Source organism: Monodon monoceros, unplaced genomic scaffold (assembly GCF_005190385.1).
Source record: "Monodon monoceros isolate NGI ecotype Baffin Bay Population unplaced genomic scaffold, NGI_Narwhal_1 Super_Scaffold_13, whole genome shotgun sequence".
NCBI classification, from domain to species: Eukaryota; Metazoa; Chordata; class Mammalia; order Artiodactyla; family Monodontidae; genus Monodon; species Monodon monoceros.
The window spans coordinates 52408711-52427837 of NW_021703769.1; the positions used below are offsets into that span (position 1 = coordinate 52408711).

General features: G+C 49.9%; 2 protein-coding genes across 3 annotated transcripts in view; one reads left to right on the forward strand and one right to left on the reverse strand.

The window, feature by feature from the left end:
* UBN1 (ubinuclein 1) overlaps positions 1-19127 on the forward strand; it is a 41302-nt gene that overhangs the window by 21649 nt on the left and 526 nt on the right. Inside the window, exons 13-18 of one of the 2 annotated variants that reach the window (XM_029219894.1) lie at positions 6865-6915; positions 7014-7056; positions 8173-9396; positions 10447-10690; positions 10967-11056; positions 13014-15138. In XM_029219894.1, coding sequence (XP_029075727.1) covers positions 6865-6915; positions 7014-7056; positions 8173-9396; positions 10447-10690; positions 10967-11056; positions 13014-13063 — 1702 coding nt within the window. In that variant the 3' untranslated portion in view covers positions 13064-15138. Of the gene's footprint in view, positions 1-6864; positions 6916-7013; positions 7057-8172; positions 9397-10446; positions 10691-10966; positions 11057-13013; positions 15139-19127 lie in introns of those variants that run through there. The other variant, XM_029219896.1, reaches the window with a different exon arrangement.
* The window catches only part of PPL (periplakin), a 42972-nt gene continuing 39141 nt past the window's right edge, over positions 15297-19127 (reverse strand). The window contains exon 22 of the mRNA XM_029219893.1: positions 15297-18805. Coding sequence (XP_029075726.1) covers positions 16154-18805 — 2652 coding nt within the window. The 3' untranslated portion in view covers positions 15297-16153. The remainder of the gene's footprint in view (positions 18806-19127) is intronic.

Consider the following 19127-nt stretch of genomic DNA (forward strand, 5'->3'; position numbering starts at 1 on the left):
GCTTTGCTTATCCATTCATCTGTTGTGGAAGCAACTTGTGTTGCTTCCACATTTAAGCTATTGTGAATAATGCTGCTATGAACATGGGCATACAAATATCTCTTCGAGACCCTGCTTTCAGTTCTTTTACATATATACCCAGAACTGGAATTACTGGATCATATGGTGATGTTGTGTTTAATTTTTTGAGGCCTCACCATAATGTTTTTCATAGCAGCTGTTATCTTTTTACATTCCCACCACCAGTGCACAGGGTTCCAATTTCTCCACATCCTCACCAACACTTTTTTCTGTTTTTTTGGTAGTAGCCATCCTAATGGGTATGAGGTGGTGTCTTGTAGTTTTGATTTGCGCTTTGCTAATGATTAGTGAAGTTGAGCATCTTTTCATGTACTTACTGGACATTTGTACATCTTCTTTGGAGAAATGTGTATTCAAGTCCTTTGCCCATTTTCTAATTGGTTTGCATGTTTTTTTGTTGTTCAGTTTTAGGAGTTCACTATATATTCTGGATATTAATCCCTTATCAGATACATAAGTTACCAAATATTTCTCTGTTCTGTGGGTTGCATTTTTACTCTGTGGATAGTGTCTTTAAACCTAGATGAAATGGACAAGTTCCTAGAAACACAAAACTTACCAAGACTAAATCACAAAGAAATAGCAAATCTGAATAGACCTATAACTATGTTTATTGTTTATTCTCTATTTTGCTTATTTCTGCTTTAATCGTTATTATATCCTTCATTCTGCTAGCTTTAGTTCTTCTTTTTCCACTTCCTTAAGTTGTAAGTTAGGTTGTTGATTTGAGACCTTTCTTGTTTCTTTTTTTTCTTTTTAAAATTAATTAATTAATTTTTGGCTGCATTGGGTCTTCGTTGCTGCGCATGGGCTTTTTCTCTAATTGTGGCGAGCAGGGGCTACTCTTCATTGCAGTGCGTGGGCTTCTCATTGCGGTGGCTTCTATTGTTGTGGAGCACAGGCTCTAGGTGTGCGGGCTTCAGTAGTTGTGGCATGCGGGCTCAGTAGTTGTGGCACACGGGCTTAGTTGCTTCATGGCATATGGGATCTTCCTGGACCAGGGCTTGAACCTGTGTCCCCTGCATTGGCAGGCGGATTCTTAACCACTGTGCCACCAGGGAAGTTCCTAAATTTCCCCTTGTCACCACTTTTCACTTTGTCCCATAGGTTTTAGTATGTTGTGTTCTCATTTTCATTTGTCTTTTAAGTATTTTCTAATTTTCCTTGTGATTTCTTCTTTGATCCATTGATTATTTAAAAGTGTGTTCTTAAAAGTTGTTTTTGTCTAGTGTATCTGCCACTTGTTTTTTTCTCACAATTTTGTTAGTTTTCCAGTTTTCCTTTTGTTATTGATTTCTAACTTCATCCCATTGTGTACAGAGAAGATACTTTTTATGATAGCTGTCTTTTATTTATTTTTTTAGCATCTTTATTGGAGTATAATTGCTTTACAATGTTGTGTTAGTGTCTGCTGTATAACAAAGGGAATCAGCTATATGTATACACATATCCCCATGTCCTCTCCCTCTTGCGTCTCCCTCCCACCCTCCCTGTCCCACCCCTCTAGGTGGTCACAAAGCACCAAGCTGATTTCCCTGTGGATAGCTATCTTTTAAAATCTACTGAGAGTTCATTTGTGGCCTCACATATGGTTTATGCTGGGAAATGTCCCATGTGCACTTGAGAATGTGTGTGCTGTTGTTGTTAGGTAGAATGTTCTGTATCTGTTGTTGGGTAGAATGTTCTGTATCTGTATCTGTCCAGCTTTTATTATAGAACTGTTTATTTCTCCCTTCAGTTCCATCAGTTTTTGCTTCATATATTGTATTTTAATGGTCTGTCAGGTGCATGAATGTTTATAATTGTTATATCTTCTTGCTGTATTGAACTTTTTATTAATATATAATATTCTTCTTTATCTTTTGTAACCTTTCTTGATTTAAAGTCTACTTTGTCTGATATTAAGATAGCTACCTCTGCTCTCTTGGTTATTACTTGCATGGAGTATCTTTTTCCATCCTTTTACTTTTAATCTGTTCTTGTCTTTGGATCTCAGGTCTTTGGCTCTTTTTTTTTTTTTTTTTTTTGGGCTGCGTTGGGTCTTCTTTGCTGCACATAGGCTTTCTCTAGTTGTGGTGAGCAGGGGCTACTCTTGGTTGCAGTGTGCAGGCTTCTCACTGCAGTGGCTTCTCTTGTGAGGTCCGTGGGCTTCAGTAGTTGCAGCATGTGGGCTTAGTAGTTGCGGCTTGCAGGCTTATTAGTTGCGGCACACGGGCCCTAGATTGTGTGGGCTTCAGTAGTTGTGGCGTGTGGGCTCTAGGGCGCGCAGGCTCAGTAGTTGTGGCTCGCAGGCTCTAGAGTGCAGGCTCAGTAGTTGTGGCACACAGGCTTAGTCACTCCATGGCATGTGGGATCTTCCCGGACTAGGGATCGAACCCGTGTTCCCTGCATTGGCAGGTGGATTTTTAACCACTGCGCCACCAGGGAAGTCCCAGGTCTTTGGCTCTTGTATAGCGTATAGTTAGATCATGCGTTTTATCTTTTCTGCCAGTCCCTGTCTTTTGATTGGAGTGTTGAATCATTTACATTTAAAGTAATTACTGGTAAGAAGGGACTTACTTCTGTAAGTTGATCAACATAACAAAAAACTCTGCCCCCTTAACAGCTCTGCTGCTGTCACAAAAGTACATTTTTATACATTGTGTGCCCCAAAACATAAACTAATAGTTTTTTAAATGCCTCCTAAGTTTTGTAGAAGACAAGATGTGGAGTTACAAACCAAAGTTACAGTAATAATAGCTTTTAAACTAATTTTTTTAAAAAAATATTTTATTTATTGGCTGCATCGGGTCTTAGTTGCAGCACACTGGATCCTCGTGGCACGCGGGCTCTTTGTTGCGGCACGAGGGCATTTCTCTAGTTGCGGTGTGTGGGCTTCTCTCTAGCTGTGGCACGCAGGCTCCAGAGCACGTGGGCTTTGTAGTTTGTGGCACACGGGCTGTCTAGTTGAGGTGCACGGGCTCAGTAGTTGCAGCACGCTGGCTTAGTTGCCCTGTGGCACGTGGGATCTTAGTTCCCCCACCAGGGATCGAACCTGTGTCCCCTCCATTGGAAGGTAGATTCTTAACCACTGTACCACCAGGGAAGTCCCTTAAATGAATTTTTTTTCTTTAAATGTATTAGTCTCTTAAATGATGTAGAAAACAAAAAGTGTGGTTACAAACTATTGTTGTTATAACACTAGCTTTTCTAATGGTCATGTATTCACCTTTTTGAGATCTTTATTTGTGCATGTAGCTTTGAGGTGCTGTCTGGTGTCCTTTCATTTCACCTTTAGGACCCTTGAGCATTTCTTACAGGGTAAGTTTTTTTTTTTTTTATAAATTTATTTAATTTATTTTTACTTTCGGCTGTGTTGGTCTTTGTTGCTGCACGCAGGCTTTCTCTAGTTGTGGTGAGTGGGGGCTACTCTTCCTTGCGGTGTGCGGGCTCCTGATTGTGGTTGCTTCTCTTGTTGCGGAGCACGGGCTCTAGGCACACGGGCTTCAATAGATGTGGCACGTGGGCTCAGTAGTTGTGGCTTGCGGGCTCTAGAGCACAGGCTCAGTAGTTGTGGCGCATGGGCATAGTTGCTCCATGGCATGTGGGATCTTCCCGGACCAAGGCTTAAACCCCTGTCCCCTGCATTGGCAGGCAGATTCTTAACCACTGCGCCACCAGGGAAGCCCTACAGGGTAAGTTTTTGATCATGAACTCCTTCAGCTTTTATCTATCTGGGAATGTCTTAATTTGTCCCCCACTTTTTTTTTAATTGAAGTATAGTTGATTTTATCTCCCCCACTCTTGAAGGTCAGTTTTGTCAGATACAGGATTCTTGGTTGACAGTATTTTTCTTTTAGTACTTTGAATATATCAGCCCACTGCCTTCTGGTCTTCAGAGTTTCTGATGAGAAATCTGCTGATAATCTTGTTGAGGATCCCTGTGTGTGATGATTCAATAATATCTGGGTGCTTTCAATATTCTCTCTTTGCCTCTGGCTTTTGAAAGTTTGATTATCATGTGTTTTGGTGTGGGTCTTTTTGAGTTCATCTTACTTGGAGTTTTTTAAGCTTCTTGGATGTTTATATTCATGTATTTACACTTACATTGTTTGTTTTCACATTTGGAAAGTTTTCAGCCATTATTTCTTCACTATTCTCTGTGCCCCTTTCTCTGTCTTCCTTCTGGGATGTCCACGCTGTGCTGGTGTGTGTTTGTCTGCTTGATGCTGTCCCACAGTTCCCTTGACTCTGTTCACTTTTCTTCAGTCTTTTCTTTCTGTTCCTCAAACTCGATAATCTTCATTGTCCTGTTTCATGTTCACTGTTTCTTTTTTCTGCCTGCTCAAAACTGCCTTTGAATCCCTCTACTGAATTTTTTTTGTTAATTAATTAATTTATTTATTTTTGGCTGCGTTGGGTCTTCGTTGCTGTGTGCGGGCTTTCTCTAGTTGTGGTGAGCGGGGGCTACTCTTCTGTTGCGGGGTGCAGGCTTCTCACTGCAGTGGTTCCTCTTGTTGCGGAGCACAGGCTCTAGGCGTGTGGGCTCAGTAGTTGTGGCTCACGGGCTCTAGAGTGCAGGCTCAGTAGTTGTGGTGCATGGGCTTAGTTGCTCTGCGGCATGTGGGATCTTCCCGGACCAGGGCTTGAACCTGTGTCCCTTGCATTGGTAGGCGGATTCTTAACCACTGCGCCACCAGGGAAGCCCTGATTTTTTTTTTTAATATTTGTTTTATTTATTTTATTTTTGGCTGCATTGGGTCTTAGTTGCAGCACGTGGGATCTTCTTTGAGGTACACAGGATCTTTGATGCACCACGGGCTTCTCTCTAGTTGTGGCGAGCAGGCTTAGTAGTTGCAGCACACAGGCTCTCTATTTGTGGTGCACAGGCTCCAGAGCGCGTGGGCTCTGTAGTTGTGGCATGCGGGCTCTCTAGTTGCGGCTTGCATGCTTATTGTGGCACGTGGCCTTAGTTGCTCCGTGGCATGTGGGATCTTAGTTCCCCGATCAGGGATCAAACCTGCATCCCCTGCATTGGAAGGTGGATTCTTTACCACTGGACCACCAGGGAAGTCCCCTCTACTGAATTTTTCACTTCAGTTACTGTACTTTTCAGCTCCAGAATTTCTTTTTGGTTTTTTCAGGTTTCCTGTCTCTTTATGGATATTTCCATTTTGTTCACATGTTATTTTCTTGACTTTCTCCACATCTTCCTTTAGTTCTTTGAGCATCTTTAATACAGTTGTTTTTGTCTAGTGTATCTGCCATTTGGTCTTTTTTAAAAAAACTAATTTTATTTATTTATTTTTGGCTGCATTGGGTCTTCGTTGCTGTGCAAGGGCTTTCTCTAGTTGTGGCAAGTGGGGGCTACTCTTCATTGCGGTGTGTGGGCTTCTCGTTGCTGGGGCTTCTCTCATTGCAGAGCATGGGCTCTAGGTGCGTGGGCTTCAGTAGTTGCAGCACGCAGGCTCTGTAGTGTGGCTCACGGGCTCTAGAGCACAGGCTCAGCAGTTGTAGCACTCGGGCTTAGTTGCTCTGTGCTGCCATTTGGTCTTTTTCAGGGACAATTTCTGTTGATTTGTTTTTTCTCCTTTGAACAGGCCATATTTCCTGTTTGTTTGTATGCCTTGTGAGTTTTTGTTGAACACCAGACATTTGAATCTAATATTGTGGTAACTCTGGAAATCAGATTCTCCCACTTACATAGGGATTGCTTTTTTTTATATACTGTTTTTGCTTATTGGTGGTGGTGGTTGTTGTTGTTGTAGGCTGTCGCTGTGTTGAGAATCAGCCTGATGTGTGAACTTAATGTGTTACTCTTAGGTCATTTCTGAGCTTTTTGCTGGTACACGCAGTCACTTTCTAATTTTTCCCATGTAGGTAGTTTTTTTTTTTTTTTTTAATGTCTGACACCAGAAAGGGGAAAATCAGAAAAAGAAGGAGGTTAAAAGGTGGTGCCAGCCCTTTAAATCCCCTGGCAGTCACTTCAGCCTGAGGTGCAACAACAACAGCTGTGATCAGAAGCAGTGATCAGCCATCAAAGCACAGATCCCTCATCTCTGGAGACCAAGGTCCTTTTTGCCCACGCTTGTTTCCACAAGCTGTGTGCAAGCTGCTCCAGGAACACCTGCACAGGCCGCTGGGTGGGGGATGGGCAGCTGCTACTATGTTGAGACCTGAAATTAACCACAGTTTACTCATCTAAGTCTTCCCCTGGAAGTTGTAAGCTTTGAACAGCCTCTAGAGTTACCGAATAGTTCCGTCAGATGGATTCTGCCAGTGTAGTGTTGTCCAGGTGGGCAGACCATTCCTGGTGCTTCCTAATCAGCCGTGTTCCCAGGACCCTCCCCTTGGAGCTAGTGAGTGTTCTTGGTTGGGCAGGCCTTTTCTTGTCTCAGTGTCCTTTTAAATAGAATTGCTCTTGTCACTTACAGATTGGACTCCCGAAGGTACATAGGGAAGGGCATAAAGAAATTTTTGTTGTTTCTCTGGGAAAAGATAATGCCATGGGTCACTTCACATTTTTACTTTTGGAGGGAGATGAGAATAGGCAGTAAGGAAAGTGCTCGTGACTTTAGGGAAAAATCACTATGAGAGGTTTGGGGGCAGACCCATAGCTTGTTTTGGTGAATTCTAGCTCCTTGGCTTTCAGGTGGCCAGTGCAGCTACTAAGCCCCTCTCACCAGCCCACTGACATTTAATGAGTGACAGCCATTGAGTACCAGGGAGGTGACGAGGCTCTGGAAGCAGAGTCTGCTTTCAGGGGGCTTGTGCAGACTTCCCAGTGTTCTCTGTTTGTTCCAGGACTCTGTTTAAGGAGAGCAGACGAGGCCATGGGCACCTGACGTCAATCCTGTGAGTGTCTCAGTGTTTTCACTTGTCAGGACTACTGGCATTTTTATCTCCTTCGTGGATCTCCTCTGAACCTTTCCTGTGTTCATTCCTTTGAACAGGGCCAAGAAGAAAGTAATGGCCTCTTCCAAAATGAAGATGAAGGTGAGTCAGCCTGCCCAGGTCACATGACATCTTTTCTCATCTCTCTGCAGCCATGCTCCTGGCAGCTCATTGAACTTTGCTGGTCTTGTAGATAGCTCTTTGGGATTAGGTTGTACCAAGAGGCAGCCTGGCCCACAAAAGTGGCCTGGGGTCGACAGGGCAGAGACCTGAGTCAGGCCACTAGTGCCCTTCAGCCCCAGTTCTAGGAAACAGCACCCACCTGGCCAGTTCCTGGGGTCGTTGCGGGGTCAAGTGAGGTCCTCCTGACAGCCCTCTGAGGAGTGATGAGCTCTTGCAAATGTGAAAGTGTCACATTGTGAATTGTCCTAATCTCTTACGGAAGAGCACCATCCTAGTGAAGAGCAGGTGAGCCTGGATCTGCACCGGGCAGGGTGGGAGGCCTTGTCCAGTTGACTAGCAGACGCGGAGGGGAGTGTGACGGTTGGAAACTAGAGACTGTGAGATGACTTTGATGTGGCAGAGATCTCAATGTAGTAAAAACTGCCATTTCACCAAAATTCTTGCCAGTTCCTGAGGCTTTGTAGTGCACTTCACCATACCTGAACAGTCCGAGGGAACAAGCATGCAGATCAGTTATTCCTAAGAGTCTGTTGAGCTCCTCCAACATCCTTAAGACTCACTGCACCAAGTGCTCGGGAGGCGGGAGTGACAGGACAGACCCCGTTCCTGAGCCCACGGAGGAGACAGGTGCCGGGGAAACCAAGGAGGGAAAGAAAACTAAGGCAGTTCCCCTGCCCCATGTCGTTTTCTGATTGTGGCTAGGAGCACTGAGGTAGTGTGAGGGCCAACAGGGAGAACATCTCTTTGCTCGAGTCTTGTAGTTTTTCAGAAACAGAGCGAAGAGTTTCCCTGTGGAGGTGTGTGTGCATGCCTGGGTCAGCCCAGCCCCAGCCCCAGGCGTGGGCAGAGGGTGGCGGGGTTGCGGCATTTCCAAGTTCACGCATGCCTGGCACCTGCTCCTTTCTTCCCTGGCTTTGTGATCACACAGGAAAGCCCGCTGGTTTGTCTTGTATTCTCATGCGTATGTCCTGTCAGCAGGGCCAGTGTTGGCATCTTTGGACATTTGTAAACATCGGCCTTTCTGCTTTCCTTTAGGAATCATCGACTAAGCCTGATAAAAAGGTTTCCGTCCCATCAGGCCAGATTGGCAGCCCCCTTGCTTTGCCTTCAGAACACCTGGGAGGAGGCCTGAGCATTGGGGCTGCAAACAGGGAGCTCTCATCCCAGGCATCTGGCAGCCTTGCTAATCCTGCTCCTATCAACGTGGAGGACTCGTTGGATGGAGACTTGATCCGTAATTCGGCCTCCTCATTGGAGGCTGTGTCCAAGGAACTGGCTGCACTGAATAGCAGAGCCAGCGGGAGCTCTGAGTTCACACTGCCTGCACCCTCAAAAGTGCCTGCAGAGAAAGTCGCAGGTGTTTTATGTACAGAAGAAAAAAGGAACTTTCCGAAGCCCAGCCCTTCTTCTGCCCCACCACCCTCTAGCTCTCTGCAGTCACCCCTCAATTTTCTGGCTGAACAGGCTCTGGCACTGGGGCAGTCCTCTCAGGAGAAAAAACCAGAGAGTTCTGGCTACAAAGAACTGTCCTGTCAGGCTACCCTCAGCAAGGGCCTGCCAGAAGTGCAGCAGTCCAAAGCAAAGCACCACAGTTTGCCACGGACGTCTCACGCACCCCAGGCAGGGGCTCCTGTGCCCAGCCCCCAGGTCAAAGTCTTTCATGCAGGCACTCAACAGCAGAAGAGCTTCACCCCCCCAGCTCCGTTTGTCAGTAAGCTCCAGGGCCCAAAGCCTGCCTCCCCTCAGTGTCACCGTTCCCTCCTCCAGCTCGTCAAGACAGCTACCAAAAGCCAGAGCTTCCATCCTTCCACATCAGTGTCTTCAGGAGGCACACCAGCCTCCAGCAGCAGCTCTCATAAGACCCCAGCCTCGTCCTCCACTGCCCTGAGCCATCCAGCAAAACAGCACTCAGCCAGCTCTTCAGGGCCGTCTTACAAGAACAGTCCCTTTGCCGGCTCTATCTCCAAGCACGGGGTTTCTTCTGGCAGCTCTTCCTCTGGAGGAGCACCAGTCCAGAGCTCAGCTTCTGGGAACCTGCTCCCTGCTGTGCAGCCTCCCTCCACAGGACAGTCCGCCAGCCGACCCATCCCAGGCTCTGCAGTGAAAAAACCACCTGTTTCCCAGAAGTTGACCCTGGTGGCCCCTCCAGGTGGTCCAAATGGAGATTCTAGTGGGGGGACCCAGGGAGTGGCCAAGTTACTCACCTCCTCCCTGAAGCCCAGTGCGGTGAGCAGCGTGACATCGTCTACCTCCTTGCCAGTGAGTACCTTGAAGCAGCCCTCCCCTTGTGGGCCTTGTGGGCAGGGCTGCTGGCCTTGCTGTGGTCAGAGAGTGAGATCTGACGCTGAAGGTCAGGTAGGAACAGAGCCCGGAAATTGGAAGGAGGACTGAGCTTCCTGTTTCCAGGTTTCTACTTTTCTGGTGGCAGGACTCCCAGGCAGAGCCTGAAACTTCTCCTTGGGAGGACGAGTGGAGGGAAAGGACTGGTCAGCACCATGTTTGCAGGGAGGCTATGGATCTGGATGGCATAGAATGAGCTAGAAAACTTTCATAGCCTCCTGCCTGTCCATCTCTCCAAGCAAGTAAATGAAATGCATACTGTCTCTCAGATCATTAGTTATGTGGAGATATTCATGCCCTAGGAAGATCAGTACCTTCTAAGAATGATCCTTTGATTGGGTTTGGCAAGACTCTGTAGGTCAGACAAAGGTGATTTGACAGAGTCCAGTGGTTTATGAGGTTTGCCTCTAGGTGATTACAAGAAGTTTGGATGCAGGTTGGGAAAATGAGAGCGAGCTTATTTTTTTCTCCATTTTTCCAATATATAAGACAATCATGTGGTTGCAAAGGACAAAACTATAGCAAGGTGTGTTGAGCAAAGTTTCGCTTGCCTGTGCCCTCCTCCTACACACCCCCGTAACTGTTCCTTAGTTTCCAGGTTTTTCCCGTTTCTTTCTAAAAACAAAGATTAGTACTTACAAATGTGTGTGTGTGTGTGTTTTATGGATGTAAGTATACACATACACATATTCCTATATACTTATATTTGTGGGTATCCTTCCCTTTCTTTCTTGCACAAGGAAGGCATATTTAACACCTGCTTTTTAAAATGAACTCTGTTCTGGGAGCCCTTCCATGCCAGTTCACAGAGACTGTCTTCCTCCTCCCTTTGGGGCTGCAGTGGAGGGGGTTCCTTCACAAGGGGTGGCTTACGTGCATGTGTCCCCCCAGGTATGCTAACAGGTTTGGTTTGTGAGTGAGCTCTGTATGGGGATGGAGTGCTGATCCCTTTGTGTGCTTCCTCCCCAGAAAGGAACGAGTGGGGCTGTGCTGCTGACCAGCTCCTCACCCTTAAATCTACTGTCTTCATCCTACAAGGCAGGCAGCCCAAAGCTGCCTGGGGCCTTGAACTCGAACCCCTTGGGAATTATCTCCCAGCTCCCCCTCCACGTAATCTCCTTTAGTGCTGACTCCTCCACTAAAGCAGGGGTCTCCAAGGATGCCATCGTCACAGGCCCTGCCCCTGGGACGTTCCACCACGGCCTTGGCCACAGTAAGTGTCTCCTTCCTCCCCACACTGGCGGTAAAGAAGGTGCCCCAGTGCCTCTGTGCGACCCACAGGTTCTGTTGTCATGTGCTGGGTTCCTGTGTTTGTCTGGTGTGTGATCGTGGGCAGCCTTCCCGGGGACCCTGCTGAGCCACCCCCTTGGGGTTTCCATCCAGAACCAGTGCAGTAGGTCACCTGGGGCTCTGGAGCACCGAGGCTGCTTTCCACTCCTGTCTTCAATGTGTGTGCTTTGTTCTTCTCTCCCTTCCTGTTTCCTCTCAGGTCTCCTGGCTGGCTTGCACTCCAGCCCGCCCCGCGGAGCACCTCTCCCACACGCTGCCGTGTCTACCCACATCCCACAGAGTCTGCCAGGTAATTTCCAGGTGGTCAGAGTGCCACATGCACTGTGAGCCATTCCCCTCCCCCATCAGAGGCCTTGTCTGCTGCCAAGGACGTAAGTGTCTGCCTCTCGTTGTCACGTTGTGTGAGTTTGTCCTCTGAGGCTCGGCTCTGGGGGTACTCAGACTGAGGGACACAGGCTCTGTCTACCGCTGTGACATCTCCCGGGTCAGCCTTGCCCTCTGTGATCACAGAGGAAGTCATGATGGCCACAGGCATCATGGCTGAGGAGTTCCCCACCCATAGCTCAGCATTTCCTCTTTAATTAACAAAAACTAGAGGGGTAATGGTGCTGATTTCCCAAGGGCTAGTTGGGGCACTACCGGCCTTTAGGTTCACACTGCTACCCCTTCTAGGGGGTACCAGCTAACAGAACACTCTAAGTTTAGTTTAAGTAAAAGGGAAAGTCCAAGTAGCAGCAGCAGGTGACAGTGGCAAGGCTTCGGGAGGGACCCTTATCCCTGATGTCAGCATGTGTCCAGGAGAGGAGCAGGTTTCTCTTCAGTCCAGGTGTCAACGCAGAGATTTGGGATCACGACGTGACTGAGGCAGCGTTCCCTGGGTCTCCTCTCCATAGAGCAGTGCCTTTCAGAAAGGGACTGGCCTACGGCCCTAGGTTCATAGCTGTGAGAAGACGGCCCTGAGCCAGCACCTGCACAGTGAGTGGTCTGCCTTGCCCTGTCCTGGGACCTTGGCCCTTAGGCACACGTAATGCAGTACTGCTGGGAACCCTCACGGGATCTCTGTTTTAGCCTGCTGCTCTTCTTACTACTCTAGACCTGTTCCAGAAACGACCTGGGGGCTACATTGCTCAAGGGAGAGCCATTCTTGAGGAAGCCGAGCCTGGGTAGCCCTGGTGGACGGGTCCTGGGTAGATGTGAGATGGGGAGCTGCCCAGCTGGATGTGCCTGGGACCTGTCGTGCTGAGAGCTTTGGCCCCGTGTCCGCCTCCAGATGTGCCGTGGGTCCCTGGCCCTGTGTCCTGAGGCTGACACGTTCATAGTGACTGCCAGAGGCCAGCTGGGTGCAAGAATGGATTGTAAATCCCCAAGATGGAAATGTTGCTTTTTCAGAGAAAGAAACGGGGGTGCTAAGCCTGTATCAGCAGTTACTCCGTTTTCCTCTGGAGAAGCAGTCAGATGCAGGGACTCATTCCACAAGCTGGTGGTCACAGAGCCGTCCAGGCGAGAGCTTGTGGCTGCTGAAAGATTGCACTTTCTCTGCTTTCTGGAACACTCTTTCAAACAGAAAATAATTGAAGAGCCATTGAAAACATGACCATTGATCTGTGGTATTTTCAGCAAAAAAGGGAAAAGCGTTTTCTTGTACCATTTCCTACCTGTTTTTCCTCTGGGTGTTGAAACGCTATCTGAAAAGCATCTATGCTAAAACAGGCTATTTGAATATCTCTCTTTTAGACGTTCTTTGCGTTGTAGGATTACATTGAGTGATTGTCAGTGAAAAGCTGTCTGCTTGTTCCAGCTGTGACTTGTATCTGCTTTGCTTTCTTTCCCACGTGGACTCAGAATGCTAGTGCCTTTGAGCTTGTCCTTTTAGGACCTGAGTGTCTTTGATGGTGTGGATGCTCACTGTGCTTTTCAGTCTTCACTATGGAGTCCGGCTCTGCCTGGGGATGACAGCTGTGGCTGAGAACTGGAGTGGCCCGTGTTGCACAGCAGAGCCGCGGTTCTGTGAACACGGTGCTCAGCCAGCAGCTGCCCTCCCAGTGCGCGGCATTCTGCACCACTGCAAGGAGCAGCACACTCAGATAACCTGCCAGCGTGTCCGGCTCCTTTGAGCCTTAGAACATTCAGTGTTCAGGGGCTTTTGCTATTTAAGAAGTGATCCCCTTGAGGTTTGGTTACTGCTGCCTTAAGGGAATCAGAGATCCTGAAAATCTTACGCTCTGTTTTTGCTTACTCTTTTTCAGATGCTTCTCAGCTTCATGGGAAAGGGCCCAGTGTACCACGGAAATTGTGACTTTCAAGGGAAAGGCTGGAAGCTGAACGAGTAGGTCTCGGAAGTCGGATAATAACTATGCTCTTTCTGCCATTGATTTTCTTCTGGAGAAGGCATGAGTGCTAAGTGGAGCGTCTCTTGGCATGTGTGATGTGCCTTCAGTTAGGCGAGCAGCCCTGTGCTTCTCTGGAGGCCCTGACCAGCCTGGTGCTCCAGGCCTCTCGCTCTGTTGCAGACAATCGTCGGAGGGGCAGCGCTAGGCTGGGGAGCGCGCCGGGTCGTGTTCAGAGTTCTGGTGGCGGGGCAGAGCAGGTGGCGCAGCGCACCTGTGCTTCACATCTGCCCGACCCCCTCACATTTGGTCAGAGTACCTCATGGCACCCTACTGGTCGGGGCTCCTTCTGGCCACAGTGGGCTCCCTGGATGGTCACGGTGTCCGTCCATCCTCAGGCTGTGTGCTCAACAGGACAAACCCAGGTAACATCACAGCTGGGAGATGTACCTTGTTCTTTGAAAAATACACCCAATGTGTGCTCATCGTGGGGGCCCGTCTCCACTGAACATGACAATGAAGCTCTTTTAGAGAAAAGACCTTTGTAGATTAAACAGTTGTGGTAGGATTTTTAAAGACACTTATTTTTGGCTCAGTTTTCATCCTTACCATTAAATGCATTGGATAGAATGGGACTATTCTTCGCAAGTCATGTTGTTCCTAGGAAAACATAATTCCAGTGCCTTTATGGTGGAGCAGAATTAGACACACATCCATTCAGCTCTCTGAGTGGATCTCAGATGAAGACCTTTTTTAAAGATATGTCTGTATTTAAGACATAGTTTGAGTTTTTTATGGTTGCACATCATAATCTGTGCCGTCCTGACTTGAAGGTCATCTGGGCCCACAAATCCCAGGTCCCAGTTCAGCCAGGGCCCCCACTTTGTTTTTCCAGAGTTCATACAGGTGGACTGCAGAGCCCCAGAGCCCTTCTTCATCTCTTCGAGGGCCAAGGATATGAGGGGTTCCAAGTCGCAGGTAGACATTCCAGTTTATTTAAAAACTATTCTCAGGCAGAGCTGCAGGAACAGGCCTCTGTGAAGCATCTGCCTTGTAGAAACAGGCCTGGAGGTCCTGGCTCTCCAGGCAGCAGGGCTATGCATTGACTTCAGGGTGACATGCTGACGAGCTTGGAGAGCACGTCAGAGACAGATTGGGACAGTTACCTGGAGCTCAAGTCATCCCACTGTTCCCACTCACCCAGTGGCTGCTTCACAAAGATTTTTACGGCACTTGCCTGTCCTGTGAAGTCTGAACTGACTGCTCTAGCTGATTTGTGATACGTTGAGAGTAAACAGCCTCCTCAGAATGTACGCCTGTGTGGAGACACGGGCAGCTCTCTTGGTTCCTGACTCCCAGGTTACAACGCTTGGTAACTCACGATTCACACAGAGTTTGCCTGGTTTCCAGGGGGAGCAAGACCTCTGCCAGCTAGTCGGCCAGGCCTGTGCTCTTTTTTTTACATAAAAACCAACATGTGTTTCACATTGGGCTAAGTGGATTCCTTATCCCTTTATTATATCTATTTTTTGCAACTTGGGTTTCCAGTTTACAGAATAGTCTTAGGTAGTAGCAAAAGAGCCAAAGAAGAGATTTGTATTGCTGAGCTCAGAGCCGCGCAGAGGCCGTCCGTGAACGCTGAGCAGCAGGAGAACACCCTGGTTCCCTTCCCTGCAGTGCTCCCTCCTCCCCGAGCACCACTGAGTGTGCGGCTGGAGCAGGATACCCTCATTCTTAGGAATCTAGTGATGCCTCTTGCCTCAGGGAAACGTTTCTTTGATGGGGAGTTTATGAGGTTTCTTTTCCTTGTTGATGCTTTATTTGTGGTAACGAAAGAGTGAATGACTTAAAGAGCCACGGCAAGGCAGGTCTGTTGGCGGAGTGGGCTCATGGGCCACGGCGCTGCAGGGCTTTCCTTGCCGGCGTTTCTTGGGTGTGAAAGGGCTGTGGCTTTCATGCAGCGACTATGTTGGTGTTGGGGGTGGTGTGGAAATTGTTAATCTTGTATAAAACCACCCAATAAATTGTTTCAAGGTTTCCAAAACATCATTTCTCATTTATTTCCTTTTACCATATTTGCAAGTAATTCTTTCTCCCATAGGAGCTGGTATGTAGGGAACATTCATTTTGGCTAAAAGCCAAGAGGGTGTTGGAGACTAAGCCTCACATGCAAAAGAGGAAGAAACACACCATGATATTAGAATCAAGCCACCAGGTGTTTATTTTTGCACTATAAATAGAGTTCCCTATTACTTCCCATTTTCTTACATAATACGTGAGATACAGAGGACCCGAAATTTGTTTGGTAGAAAATCAACTGTGGCGTTTACTAAATGGCAGTGAGATAATAAGCAGGACTAGGCACCGAATCTAAGGCTAACAGCAACACAGTCCACTAGGAAAGTACTTTAATTTCAAAACGTGAAACGTTCCCCAATGGTGCGTTTTCTTGGGACAGTATGGCTTGACAGTTAAGCTTCATTCGAGCACCAGGGTCAGATGCTGTTCTGGTTTCTTTGCGCCTTTTCTGGCATAGAGCCCAGATCCGTCTCCCCAGAAGGCCTCTGATGAAGAGTCGGCTGAGCCAGAATCCCGAGGGGTGTGAATGCAGGTTGCAGGCCTGGGGAGCTGTTGCTTTGCTGAAGCAGGGAAGCATTTCTGCCCTAGAGTTTCCCGTGCTGGGGTGTGGAGGTCAGTGCTGCATGGAGTGGGCTTGTCCACCCCAGTTGTTGGTCGTCGTGTGCTTTCGCAGTTTTCAGTTGCTTCCAGGTATCACACCTGGAAGGAGTCTGTTTATGGGACTGTGTGGGAAAAGGAGAAAGAAGGGCACTGCGGGTTTGAATCATCGGGAGATGAAGCAGGTCACTCACCTGGTTGGATGACGGTTCAGCAGGTGCCTGTCCCGCTTGTGGTTGAGCTGTGCTCTGAGCAGCTGGGGGACACACGGGGTTCTGCACGGATTAGGAGCTGCACGGGGCCAGGGAGAAAAGATACCAAGGAGAATACTGGGCAGGAGAGAGCCAGCATCTGCTTCCAGGAAGGTGAAGGTGGGGCCGTGCCTACTTCGACACCAGGACGGCCAGCTCCTGGATGGACATATCCTTGTTGATGTAGCGGTCGTACTGGGCAGGGGTCAGTCTTCCGTTCTGTAGGGCCTCTTCGATGGAGAACTTCTTGCCAGACTTCCTGTCATGGATCACAGAGGACTCCCCGTTGGGACCCTTGACGGAGATTTCCTCCCAGTCGCACTCCTGGCTCCTGAGTTTCACAAACATGTTCCAGTTGATGAGGCCAGCCCGGTGGGCTTCCTCTGGGGACAGCTCGCGGCCCGAGTCGGGGTCGATGACCACGATGGAGCGCCGCAGGTGGTTCTCCCTTTGTTCCCGCTTGATGGCCACAGAGCCCAGGCGTCGCTGCAGCTCATCGATCTCCAGGTCTTTGTCTCTAGAGAGCTGCCTGAGGTCATCCAGCTCCTGCTCCAGGGACCGGAGGCGGCAGTCGAGCTGTGCCCCAGGGTCTGCCGCCACCGGCATGCTCCTTAGGCCCTGTGTCTCCGCCACCGCCATCTCGATTTCGGACTGGAGCCTGCGGGCCTCGAGCTGCAGGCTCTGCCGCTCCAGCTGCAGTTTGTGGTTCTCTTCCCTCAAGAAATCCAGCTCCTTGGATGACTTGGAGTTACAGAACTCCAGCTCCGACAGCTTGGCCTCCAGCTGGCTCACCTCTGCGTCCAGCTCCCTCTTGCTCTGGCTCTCCACCTCCAGGCTGCTCTTTAGCCTCTGAATCTCCTGCTCGGTGTCACCTCTCTCCACCTGGATGCTCTTGGAGAAGACCACTTTCTCCTTGACCTCCATCTTCTCTAGGTGCTCCAGCTTTTTCTTCAGGGTCTTGAGCTCATGCTCCAGGACCTGCCGCCGGTGCCGCTCTTCCTCCAGCTGCAGCGTGAGCAGGGTGTGCTCCCGGGCCTGCTGGGGGTCCTGCTGCAGCACCACCTTCTGCTTGAGGGTCACCTTTTTCCGGGCCTCCCCCTCCTCCAGCTGGGCCAGCTGCTGCTTCAGGTGCTGTACCTCCAGCTCGGCCTCCCTGCGTGTCTGCCGCTCGCGCTCCAGCTCCTCCAGCTGGCACTCCAGCTCTGCTCGCCTGCGCTGTAGCTGCTGCAGCTCCCCGCAGAGGCCATCGATCTGCTGCAGCTCCGCGTCGATGCTCTCGGTGAAGGCGTTCACTTCGGCCTGCAGGCCCGGCTCCTCCTCGTACCTGACGACCTCCTGCTGGACCATCTTCTCCTTCACCTGGGAAAGCTCCTCCTCCTTCTGTTTGATTTTTTTCTCCTGGGACGCCCTCTCTATTTCCAGATCCACTTGCTTCTTCTGTTCCTGTGACAGCTGGGCCCTCAGAGACTCCACTTCCTCTTTGGTCTGGGGGTCTTCCTGGAACTGCAGGATCTCCTGGACCACCTCCTTGGTCTGCACCTGGGGTTTGGCCTCTTTCAGGGACTGGATCTCCTGCTTCAGCTGGTAGATCTCCAGGTCACACCTTTCGATGAGTCTGCTCTTGTCGATGATCTCCTCCCTGAGCCTCTGAAGCTCTTTCTCCATCTCGGGGTCAGTCTTGTACTTGATGATCTCCTTCGTCACTTCCTTGACCTCCACCTGGGGGCCCCGCCTCCGGAGCACCTCCAGCTCGCTCTGGTAGCTCTTCAGCTGCTCCTCGGCCCCCCGGTACTTGCACTCCTGCTCGACCAGCTCCAGGCGGAGGTTGGCCACCTCACTCTCTGCCTTGGGGTCTGGCCGGACGATCTCCCGCACTTTTTCCTGCACGACCACTTTGGCATTTTCCTCCTCCAAGGCCCAGATCTTTCGGAGCAGCCCCGTTTTCTCCCTCTTGTTGGCACGAGCCTTGGCGGCCTCGTCCTCATACTGGCGTTTGAGGTCACCCACCTCCCTCTCGGTTGCCACATCCTTTTCCACCTTGAGCACCTCCTTGATGATGATCTTGCTCTCGGCCATGGCCCGCTCCTTCTCCAGCCTCTTCAGCTTGTCCTGGAGGAAGCTCAGTTCCTCCTCCTGCTTCTCCCTGAGCTGATGCTCCCGTTGCTGGTCCTCCTGCAGCTTCCGGAACTCTGCCTCCAGCTGGGGGTCATTCTGCAGTTTCACCACATCCTTCTCGGTGACCTTCTCCCGCACCTGGTTCTTCTCCTGGGCCAGGGCTGTGATGCGCTGCTGCAGGAGGAGCGCCTCTGCCTCCCGGGTGCCCTTCTGCCGCCGCAGCTCCTCCAGCTCCTCCCGCAGCCTCAGGACCTCGTTGGCCTGGGTTTGGTCCGGCTCGATGCGCAGAACCTCCTTGACCATGTACTCCTGCCCGCCGTCCCTGGCCTCCTGCTCCAGGGCGCATAGCCGCAGCTGCAGCGCCTCCAGCTCCTTCTGCAGCAGCTGGTTCTTGTGCTGCTCTTCCACCAGGGTCTGCTGCGTCTGTCGGAAGCTCTCCTCCAGCATGGGGTCTGGCACCTTCTTGAGCACCTTCCTCACCACTGCTTCCTGTGGGCTCTGGTTCTGCAGGGTCCGGATCTCCTCTTGGGCTCTCCTGACCTCATTCTCCAGCTGCTGCCTCCGCTCCGCCTCCTCATCCAGCTCCCTCTGAACCTTCCACGTCTCCTCTACTCCGGAGCCCGGCTTGCCCCCGGGCAGGGCCTCATGGCTCATGCCTGCCTCAGCCTGCTGGGAAGGAGAAGATAGCACAGGGTTAATGCCGGACTTTGCATGGCCCTACCCCACCTGGCCACCCGCCAGAGGTCAGACTGCTTGTCCTGCGGTCCCTAGGGGACCCCCTCAGTACCGGGTTCACTAGAGTCCTAGGCTTCCTTTTGAAAATGGTAAAACAACTAGTTTAAATGCATCCGGGAAAATATTTTAAAACCACAGAAGAGTGTGAAGCAGAGGCTGTCTGTCACCGCTGGTCCTGTTCGTACAGGATACTGTCACCTTTGAGACACGTATATTTTTGCATGTGACACGTATTTACTTTTTCCACACTAACGGT